The sequence below is a fragment of the Microtus ochrogaster genome, unplaced genomic scaffold (assembly GCF_000317375.1).
Source record: "Microtus ochrogaster isolate Prairie Vole_2 unplaced genomic scaffold, MicOch1.0 UNK35, whole genome shotgun sequence".
NCBI classification, from domain to species: domain Eukaryota; kingdom Metazoa; phylum Chordata; class Mammalia; order Rodentia; family Cricetidae; genus Microtus; species Microtus ochrogaster.
Window position 1 is genome coordinate 3,146,519 of NW_004949133.1, and position 11,353 is coordinate 3,157,871.

General features: G+C 43.1%; 1 protein-coding gene across 1 annotated transcript in view; it reads right to left on the reverse strand.

Annotated features, from left to right (window-relative positions):
* The window catches only part of Copa (coatomer protein complex subunit alpha), a 48,017-nt gene that overhangs the window by 11,956 nt on the left and 24,708 nt on the right, over positions 1–11,353 (reverse strand). The window contains exons 11-19 of the mRNA XM_026789972.1: positions 8,578–8,728; positions 7,387–7,453; positions 6,055–6,130; positions 4,060–4,142; positions 2,424–2,563; positions 1,793–1,878; positions 1,551–1,689; positions 524–686; positions 279–425 (exon numbers count right to left, since the gene is read on the reverse strand). Coding sequence (XP_026645773.1) covers positions 279–425; positions 524–686; positions 1,551–1,689; positions 1,793–1,878; positions 2,424–2,563; positions 4,060–4,142; positions 6,055–6,130; positions 7,387–7,453; positions 8,578–8,728 — 1,052 coding nt within the window. The remainder of the gene's footprint in view (positions 1–278; positions 426–523; positions 687–1,550; positions 1,690–1,792; positions 1,879–2,423; positions 2,564–4,059; positions 4,143–6,054; positions 6,131–7,386; positions 7,454–8,577; positions 8,729–11,353) is intronic.

The following is an 11,353-nucleotide window of genomic DNA, read 5'->3' on the forward strand; positions in this document are numbered from 1 at the left end:
GGAAGGAAGGAAGGAAGGAAGGAAGGAAGGAAGGAAGGAAGGAAGGGAGGGAAAAGAAGATAATCATGAGAGTGGAAAAACTATGGCAGAAGAAGAGATGGAAGAATCAGAAACAGAAGAAGAAAATGGCTCACTTTAACTAAAAACACCCTAATTGCACTCTGCCAGGATACCACTTTCTGGAGAACAGTTTCCCATCTAGCCCTCTACTACGTTCCACTGACTGGAACTCTCTCTTTCTCTACAGCCACCCGGGACAAGGATTGTAGCCCTCTCACCTCGATGTTTCCGCACTCCAGAGCTAGGCTGAATCGAGTTTTCTCATCCTTCACAAAATGCAGGGCCACTTCAGGATAACCCTTCTTCTGGAGATACGCAATGATTGACTGGCCTACGAGTTTGGCATTCCTCACCATGTGCAGAACCTAGACATTTGGTGTGGGAAGCAGGAAGCAGAGGCTGCTTATCAGGAAAAAGGAGCACAGCCTCTTAGCACTTCCCATTACGGCTCCCTGCTTCATACCTCATCATACTTCCTGTTGATCAGGGCCAGCTTGAATTTGAACTCAGTGGGGTCAATGGTGAGTACCCGAGGACGACACTCCCTGTCCAGGCAGTATACATTGTTGCCCTTCACTCTTGTCACATAGATGGGTAAGTCCAGAGTTCGGATGATCCCATGGTCCCTAGGAATAGAGGGGGAAAGGCACAATTTTCAGGAAGTGCAAGGAAACCCAGCTTCTTCTTTTTCTTTTTGGTTTTTCAAGTTAGGATTTCTCTGTGAAACAGTCTTGGCTACCCTGAAACTCACTCTGTAGACCAAGCTGGCCTCGAACTCACAGAGATCCGCCTGCCTCTGCCTCCCAAATGCTAGAATTAAAGATGTGAGCCATCACCACCAAGCTGATGCTATGAACTTTTTATGTTTTGCAGTAAAATGGATTGAACCTAGAGTCTTGGCCATTCTAGAAAAGCACATTACCACTGACCAGCCTCCCTTAAAAATGTTACAAATCATATGTGACCATGATGTATATAAATGTGTGCGCACTGCATGTGTGGAAGGCAGAGGACAGCTCTAAGGAACCCGTTCTCTCCCTCCTTCCACTCATACAAGAGTTCTGGGATCAAACACGGGGTGCAAGCCAGGCTCACACATAAAGTATTTTTTGTTTAAACCTGATGCACTGTATCACTGGTCCTTCCCCAATCCTTTATATTTTTTTCCTGATGTTTTGAAAAAACTTTTATGTGTATGTGTTTGTATGTGTATATAATGTGTGTGTTGGGTGTTGGAGGATAACTCTCAGAAGCAGCTGGTTCTCTCCAGCCACTTGAAGGAATCTGGGGCTTGAACTCAAGTTACCCAGTCTGTGAAAACCTGCCTCTATATACACACCACACGCCCACACCTGCCCACATGAATGTCTTTAGCCCTGCTAGCTTTTTCATGGAGAATGTTAACAGAGAACTGCAGTTATATCTCTTGAGCTAGCACAGTGATTTCAAGAAGACACCTTCTCCTACTGTGTCCCAGATAATTAACTTACCCAGTGGTGACGGCATATTTGATGTGGTTGCTTGTGGTATAGATAAACACCCCACTCTCATCCCAGGCCCCACTCTTGACACGAATGTTCTCATGAATGTTACACAGAGCATCCAGCTTGCGGTTACAGATCACAATGGCTGTAAGAGGCAAAGGGCATGAGTGCTCTGTCGGACAGGGTGAGTGCAGCAGACTGGCAGGGAGGAAGTGGGCTCTAAGACGGTGGATATAATGAAGCCTTACCATGTTTGGCCAGCAGTGCTACATGAGACATGTCTGCTGACCAGATAACGTATTTCACCTTGGAAATCTTCACTGATGCCAGAGTCCTGGGACAGCAAGAGAAAGGTAATCACAAACTGGCAGAATTCCCTTGTCTCAAGCTAAGACCTATATCTTTTCCATCTTTAATTAATGTAAAACTCAATTTCTCAATGTAACACCAAGGAAACGTTGCCTGCACTGTAGGTCAGTGAGCTAAAACATTCTGGCTCACACTCTGCATTGCCCCTTCCTCATTCTTTGTCCCCTATTCCCTCCTATAGGCACTTACACCTATCAGTCTACTAAAAGTATAAAATTCTTTAAGGACAGTAACTGCTATTCAACTTGTGTCCTTCTCACTCTACGACCTGAAAGCATTTGTCATTAGGTATGTTTATAAAAATACCTAACTACATAGCCCGTTGCTATACCACTAGAGTGCATGCGTAGGGTGGTAGGATTGCCATGGAAGGAGTAAAAGAACTATGGACAGTCTTGAAGAGTACAAGCAGCAGCTACGCCACATAGTAAGCCTAGGAAAAAGCTCCTAGTAAAGACTTCGACTTTCCCTCACTACAACTCTGTCTGTCAGAGGTATCTGCCATGTTACCGCTTCTGCTGGACATCAAAGAGTGTAATGGAATCTGCATCCCGAAGCAGGAGGTTGCCAGTGCCAGCATAGAAGATTTCATCACAGTTGGGCACCTGGATTTTTTTGGTGATCTCATTCTTCAGATTCTTTATCAGAAGCTGAAATGAGTACAGGTGGAGTTACAAGAGGCGAATAAGTCACGTAACAGCTAATGACGCCCTCAGCAATTATTCTTTCAATAAAGAATCTTTTTCCCTGTCCAAGTCATCATGCTGATTGCTCCAAGACTGTCTTCAGGGCCTTATTATTAAGCTCTGTCTGGTCTCACTTCTTCCCCACCTCGCTCAATGTTCATGCATAGGTGGGTACACACACCTTGGTGCCCATGTGTAGGGTCAGAGGAGAAAGTGAAGAAGTAAGTTCTCTCCTTCTACACATGGTTCCCAGGGATTGTATTTGGGTAATCTACCTTGGAAAGGGTCCTTACCCACTGAGACATCTAATGGCCTCTCACCTCTCTCTTAAAAAAGAAATCCTAGCTGGGCGATGGTGGCGCACGCCTTTAATCCTGGCACTCAGGGAGGCAGAGGCAGGTGGATCTCTGTGAGTTTGAGGCCAGCCTGGTCTGCAGAGTGAGTTCCAGGACAGCCAGAGCTACACAGAGAAACCCTGCCTCAAAACAAAACAACAACAGAGAGAGAGAGAGAGAGAGAGAGAGAGAGAGAGAGAGAGAGAGAGAGAGAGAGAGAATATCATGAGAGGCTGGGCCTTGTCCTCGTGGTGGTGTAGGTTTATAATCTCAGCCACTTGGGAGGCTCAGGTAGGACTATAGGACTACGAGCCCAGTCGGGGTTAAGGAGTGAGTTCATTCCCAGTCTACACAGATCCTCACTAGTCTTAGTGAGATGCTCAAAATTACACAACACACAGCATACACACGCACAGTTTTAAAAAAAAAATAGTTTGGGATATAGGTAAGTGACATAGCACCTACCTTGCATGAACAAGGCCCTAAATCCAATCCTTAGGACTCAAAAATCAGCAAACAACAAAAAAAGATATTCACCTAAATTTGATTTTCTCAATCAGTTGGAAAGAAACCAGGCAGGGATTAAGCTTTAGTTAAGTATTTTATTGGGAGACCTTCACTTATTCTAAATTGGGCCTATCGTATTAATTCATTCATTCACTCACTCATTCATTTATTTATTTTGAGGTAGGGTTTCTCTGTACAGTTCTGGCTATCCTGGAACTTGTTCTGGGGACCAGGCTGGCCTCAAACTCACAGAAATCTCCCTGCCTCAAGCCTTAAATGAGTGTGCTACCATGCCTGGGATTCTAAACCTATTACATTTTAAGTACCGATAAGGGGAGTGGGACAGGGAGGAAAATCTCTGCATATAAATGATATTTTACTAAATTAATTAAAATCTGATGGTCTTAGCTCCCCTAAGTTCAGAAGCCCAGAGCCCTATAACATCAACCCAACAAATCAACTTTTCCTCCCCAGGGATTAGTCTAGGGCCAGGGCTAGAGGGAGACCCAGGACCCCAGGACCACAACTGCTCTGGAGAGACTAAGGAAAAGCAGTGCTCTTCACTGTGTACTGCTATCGGATTCCCTAAACTGGTTTCCACTTTCAACCTTAACTCACCGAATGCATGCGATCTAGGACAGCAAACCGATTCCGAGCAACCCAAACTGCTGTCAGGCCCGAGGATCGTTTCCCTTCAGGGGCTGAGAAGAACAAAACCAAAGTATGAGAGCATGTGGTGAGCCATAGCAGGTGACAGAGTCAGGTGCCATGGAGCTGCCATTTTGGCTTTGCCAGTTCAGCTGCTCCCTAACTAATTCAGCCATAACCTCAGGCTACTGTCAGTGAGTTTTCTCCACCAGTTCCCTCCAAACTCCAGCCCCCACCTCTGCCAAGCCTCTTATCTCTAGGCCAAGTGGCTGCGTTTCAGCCAGCACCACATCCTGGCAGAAATGCTGCCCATCTTGGGAGACAGATACTCCATCAAGCTAACGAGCAGGGCCTTCCTGGCCAAGCTGAGGCACAGCAAGCAGCCTGTCAAAGTCTAAGACCTCCTATCTAAGCAAGCTGGAGAAGTGACAGAACCCCACCCCAGGACGCAGCTGCTCGGCTGCTTTTAACATGCTAATGCTGGCCCCCCAGTCGGGCAGGGTGGGACACAGTACTTCCAGCTAAATGTTGACAGGCTCAGTGCTGGGCAACACAGCATCAAGCTGTTGCTCTGTGAATGTCAATTCAGCATTATCGCCCTGAGGAGAGTTATAAAATGTTCCTCAGTTTGCAGCTGATTAGAATTTTGAAATGGATACTCCACTCTCTGAGAAACTTGTAAAGAATATATTCAAACAGTCTTATCTGTTATAGCAATGGAAAACAGACCAGAGCTTGCTGGCCAGCCTTGCTTTGTACTTTTCTGGTACCTGGAATGGCAAAGAATTTACAAAACAAATTTCTACCACAACTCATACTACCTGAGCTTCTACTCTCTCTCTGGTGTCCACCACTGGACCACACCTTTATAATTACTATCCCTCTTAAAGGATGGATAACAGAACTTCTACTGATTGCTAAGAGATATGGAAAATGAATAAAACTATGGTGGGTTGGGAGGCACCAAAACGTAAGTTTACTTAGGAAGACTAACTGACTAATTTGTGAGGGAGACTTCACTTTATGGATCCAAATATATATATATATAGTTTCTCTCATCATCTCAGCCTGAGCACATTTAAAAGGGTAAAGGGAGATGGCATAATGTGTAATTCCAGTATTAAGAACAACTATAAGTTTGAGGCTTCTCTGGGTTATACAGTGAGACCCTCTCTTATATGCACTCTCCAAAACAACAAAACAAACAAAAGAGAATATTACAATAGTAAGACCTCTTGGCACTCACAAAAGGGACAGACCTAGCAAAATATTTCTCAGAACTTTGGAGGGTATAAAATAACAAAATGTACTAGTAAAAGGCAGGGCCTGTGGAATAAGCTTTAAACTGTTTAAGGCCTGTAAATCCACTGGAAGAACTGCACTGAAAAAAGCATAAACAAGACTCCAATCCATTCTGAGAATGTTTTGTCAGCAAGTTCTAATAGTAAGGACATCAACAGGGGATGGTGGTGATGAAAGAGGCAGGCAGGGGTCTCAGCTGGATCCTGGGATCCCAGGTGGGTCATGGGGCTGTTAGCAGCCTCATCTTTTTGACATGCAAAAGAAAGCAAATCGGATCTGGATATAGAAAGGCAAGAATAAATCCCCAGGCCCAGGATGAGACATTGCAAGACTGGAGCCACATTTTTAAATAAATGAAACTACCAGGGTGAAAGTCATATCAGCTGACAATAATCTAGGATAACATGCTGTGCTGAAAGAGAAAATGGAGAGTTTCTAATAACCAAATTATAAAATATATATATCTAGCTGGGGTAATAAAATGGAGGCAGAACATGAATATTTCACACCACAATTGCCTCTGGTGCAACTGTCAGCAGCACCTGCCAACAGACATGAGTGATGTAGCCACGGCCTGTGGATGGGATATGAAAAACTTGAAAAGAAGTGATGATATTGGTGAGGAGAGCTGGAAGCAGAGTGGAGGAGACAAAGAGCACCCACCATCAGGATTCTGGGAGTCTGCATCTTTGGGGATGGTGTATAGATCATAAGTACTATTCTCTAAATTGCTTGCTCTCTGTAGGGAAAAGGAAGACATGTTTAGGAAGCAGCATTGAAGATACTGTTTTCTGACAGAGAAGACATCACTGCAACACAGACAATACTGAACGCATACTTCCATTACCTGCACCCAGAGGGTGCTTGAGTTATTTCTATATGTAACAATTATAACGCTCTTAGCCAAATAACCAAGCACTGATGGCACTATTTTCTTTATCCTCTAAAAATGCAGATATTATCTGAATAGACACAAAGATTTCTCTCTATTCCACAAATTAAAAGACGAGGAACCTGGTGTGTCATCTGAATATACTTGCCAACTTAAAAGTATACTTGAAAAAAGAAAAAGAAAAGGAAAACAAAACAAAACTGATCTAAGAAGACAGTCAAGAAACTGTCAGGGGGCTGGAGAGATGGCTCAGAGGTTAAGAGCAATGGCTGCTCTTCAGGAGGTCCTGAGTTCAATTCCCAGCAACCACATGGTGGCTCACAACCATCTGTAATGAGATCTGGTGCCCTATTCTGGCCTACAGACATACATGGAGGCTGAACACTGTGTACATAATAAATAAATCTTAAAAAAAAAAAAAGAAACTGTCAGAAGAATATGGTTGTGTTAGATACTAAATGAGCAAGATTACATATGAAAAGTTATATAGGAAAAGCAGTTTTCATTCAGCGACCAGTATATTAAAATTAGAATGCCATTTCTTCATTCTTTTTTTTTCCAAATTATGTGGCAGGAAACGGGGAGGGCCCTAAAAACTCAGAGGTGATTCACTGGAGAATCAGCTTCCAACACAGGCCTGCTGTGTTCACCTGAGCAGAAGGAGCAAAAGGCACCTCCTGTGCACAGCACACAATTCAAGCATTCCTTCTGACGACTTCACAACCCTTTAGGTTCATGACCATTAGTGTGAGCTGGAGTGTCCACTGTGTCAGCTCTTACAAAACATCCATTAGGAGCTCTATCAGGAAAGGGTCAACTTGCCCACCAGGTGCCCATAGATTTACTCCTCAGTATTGAGGGGGAATGGAGGAGCTTTGAAGAGGCCGGGTAATGGTGGTACACGCCTTTAGCCTTTAATCCCAGCACTCGGGAGGCAGATCTCTGTGAGTTCAAGGCCAGCCTGGTGTACAGGGTGAGTTTGAAAACGAAGATACACAGAGAAACAGTCTCAAAAAACCCCAAAATGCCATTAGTGGCATATCTAAAGGCAATAAGATACTCACAAAAACTGAGGAGAACCTAGAGATGCCATAATTACTTACAGTGCATAGCAGGACTGCATTTTCTGCTGGATTGTATGACATGTTGAACACTGGAAACTTGGAACCACTACATAAAAAAGGAAGAAATAGAATAGGTGTAAGAATAGAAAAGAAGGCTGGGCGGTGGTGGTACATGCCTTTAATCCCAGCACTCGGGAGACAGAGGCAGACGGATCTTTGTGAGTTCGAGGTCAGCCTGGTCTACAAGAGTTAGTTCTAGGACAGCTAGGGCTGTTACACAAGAGAAACCATGTCTCAAAAAACGAAAGAAAAAAAGAACAGTAAAGAAAAAAAGAATTATCCCTTCAATGTCTACATAGCTACTCAGTACACATATGTTCACTACTATACTGAGGAAAAACAGATACTGTGTTTTTTTCTCTTTCCATTAAAGCTTGACTACTTAATCGTCCAATCAGCAAAGCACAAGCCACATTTCCATCAGAAGGTGATAAGTGGTGACAGTTCTGCCTGGTATAAATTCCTATGCATAATTGCAGTGGACACCACAGCGTAGCCTGATGTGATTTCTCTGCTTGTTTTCTTCTGTCCCTGGGACTGTTTACAAAAACCCATTTTTTTTGTCATAGTGAAGCTAGCGGGTGGTTATCAAGTCTGCATGCCAGTGTTTGCTGCCATGAATGTTTCAGCATGCTGCAGCTGGCATTCAAAGCACAGGTCCTTTGGCCAGGCATCCCAGAGGTTATCATATCTTCAGAGCTAACCGTTCCAGAGACACAGTTTTGCCTTTTAGGGTTGTGGGATTTTGCTGTAAAGGTTGAGTTCTGATATACTGCAACTCTTAAAAAATATCTTCCCTACTTTATTATCCTGAACTGCAGTCATTTAGGTTTTATCACCCCACTCTGCCACAAGGTTCCTCAAGGCATAAATGAAAAAGGCCAAAATTTGCATTACCAAATTGGGCTACTTTTTAGCTAGGAGCTTTCTGTGATCTGCAAGAGATTTTGTAGGCATTAGTAGAATGTCCTTGCAGAGAACCACGAGCAGTCCTAATAGAAAACCTCCCGTTCATGACACCCCTGTATCCGTCATTATGGGATTTAAACTCAAGAGGTTTGTTCAATGGGAATCGATGTCTGATAGCTGAAACCCAAAAGGCTGGTTGAAGAGTCCTGCCTGAGGAAGTGCAACAGATGAAAGGATGTGGAAAGGAGAAGACAGACTTGCCTCCTCAACTGCATCACAGCTACATCTTTGGAGCTGTTGAAGTCCAGCTGACGCAGGAACCGGTCCTTTACATAATGCAGCATATTGCCATGGACAGCATAGGCTGGACGCTCACGTTCCAGCTTAAATACAATCATTCCACCATCATGGCCTAGAGAACAGAGGGAAGAGAGAAAACAATCATCTCTAAGCAAAAGGATAGTTAGAAATAGGAGATACACAGATGAATATATTCAATGCTAAAAGGGTAGAGGGCATCTCCTACGGCTTGGAGATGGACTGTGCCTCAAGGGTTCACGTGTAGAAGCTTAGTGTGAGACGGGGTGGTAGAATCTCTAAGAGATGAGGCTTAGTGAATGTCACTAGGTCATTAGAGCACCCTGGGGAGAATGTTGCTGTACAAAGAATATCCTGAATTCTCTCTGGAGTCTTCCTGGTCATGTGATCTCTCCCTCTTGATCACTACTATCAAGACGCTTTGTGTCATACTATAATTGAGCCAAGGGAATCCTCACCAAAGGACAAACGGTTGGGCTGCTCAATCTCGGATTTTCAACCTCTTTAATGGTGAAAAAAATAAACACCTTTTCTTTTTCAGATCTACTTTATGTGTACATGTGAGTACCTGCATTCAAATTATACGCACATTGTATACGCCCAATGCCTGAGGAAGCCAAAAGAGGGCATCAGATCCCTGGGAACTGGAGTCACAGGCAGCTGTGAACAACCATGTGGGTGCTGGAAATGGAACCTCTGTAAGGGTAGCAAGTACCCTCTGTAAGGGTGGCAAGTACTCTTCACCCATGAGGCATCTCTCCAGTCTAAATGCCTTTTTTAAAAAAGTACCTAGTCCAAAGCCACAGAGAAACCCTGTCTTGAAAAACCAAAAAAAAAAAAAAATAAATAAAAGTACCTAGTGTGAAGTATTTCGCTATAGCTTATAGATAACAGAATAATATAACATCTAAATGCATTTCTAAACTCTCACAATCCTTCGAATTTTTTTTCAAGTAATTTTCTATCACTCATCTCCTTGCCCTTTCTTCTTGAACCCAGGATTTGGAACAAGCTAGGAAAGCACTCTACCAATGAACTATATTCCCAGCCCTGTGTTTTTAGTACACCCTTCTGCGTATTCCCTTAATACTGTGTATAAACACTGTTAGCATTCAAGGGTCTCACCCCAACTATTTCACATGTTCTCTGAAGACAGATTTATATGATTTTTCATTCTTCCTCAGTCTTTAGCAAGTAAGAAAACCATAAAAACTATCTGCTTAAAAGAATGAATGTTTACTTTTTCCACATTTATTTGTTTACCGGGGAGGGCATATGGTTTTATGTGTTTGGAGGCGGGAGGACTACTCGTGAGAGCCAGTTTTCTCCTACCACGTGGGTTCCGGGTATTGTCTCAGGTGGTCAGGCTTACTGGCAAACACTTTACCAGCTGAGCCATTTCGCTGGTAAAATAAAAGTCAATTTAAGAAGCCTTTATGAAACAAGTAAATAAATTAAAAACAAGAAGCGAAAAATCTTTTTTTTTTTTGAGACAAGCTCTCTTAATTATTGTAGAACTCACTTTGTAGACCAGGCTGGCCTCGAATTCAGAGATCCTCCTGCCTCTGCCTCCTGACTGCTGAGATTAAAGGAGTGGGATACCACTGCACAGCCTAACAAAAAAAGCTTTTATGATTGCTTTTAAGAAAATGTTTCCAGGTGGTAGTGGCACACGCCTTTATTCCCAGCACAATGGAGGCAGATGCAGTCAGGTTTTTGTGAGTTCGAGGACAGTTAGGGCTACACAGAGAAACCCTGCCTGGAGGGGAAAAAGTTTGTATTCTCCCAATTAGCATCATCCACTCCTTAAATAATCTTATTTTTATACTCCAATTGCTTGTTCTCCATGTACATACCAGCTTTACTTTCAACTCAGAATCTTCTAATGGCTTCTTTTAAAAACTTGATTGATTTTTTTTTTCTGTGTATGAGTGCTTTGCCTACATGTGTATCTGTATACCACATACATGCCTCCAGAGGTCAGAAGAGGGCATCTGATTCTCTGAAACTAGAGTTATGGATGGTTGTGTTACTGTGTGGGTGCTGGGAGTCAAACCACAGTCTTCTCCAAGAATAACAAGGGCTTTTTAACCACTGCGCCATCTTTTTAGCCCCTTTCCAGGGGCTTTTAATTCATCCAAGTAAATTTTGTTTGTTTTTTTGAGACAGGGTTTCTCTGAACACTCTTGCTGTCCTAGAAACTCACTCTGTAGACCAGGCTGGCCTTGAACTCACAGAGCAACACCTGGGATTAAAGGTGTGTGACACCACTGCCCAGCCAGAGTAAAATATTAAGTTCTAGCCATTATTATGGAATATTAGTTTAAGATGTGCTAGATTTGTTTATGCTGTGGAATATTTGTTTAATGATGCAAAGATGTATTGCATTCGTTTATATTGCATTTGTTTAACTCTGTGAAGCTGTGTTACTTTGCCTGCCTAAAATACCTGATTGATCTAATAAAGAGCTGAACAGCCAATAGCTAGGCATGAAAGAGATAGGTGGGGTTTCCAGGGGCAGAGAGAATAAACAGAAGGAGAAAAAGAGAAGGAGGAGGAGTGAGAAAAGGAAAAGGAAAGGAGGATGCCAGGGGCCAGCCACACAGCCACCAACAGAGAAGAAATAAGAAAGACACCTAGAATAGAGAAAGGTATAAACCCAGAGGCAAAAGGTAGATAGGATAATTTAAGTTAGAAAAGCTGGCTAGAAACAAGTCAA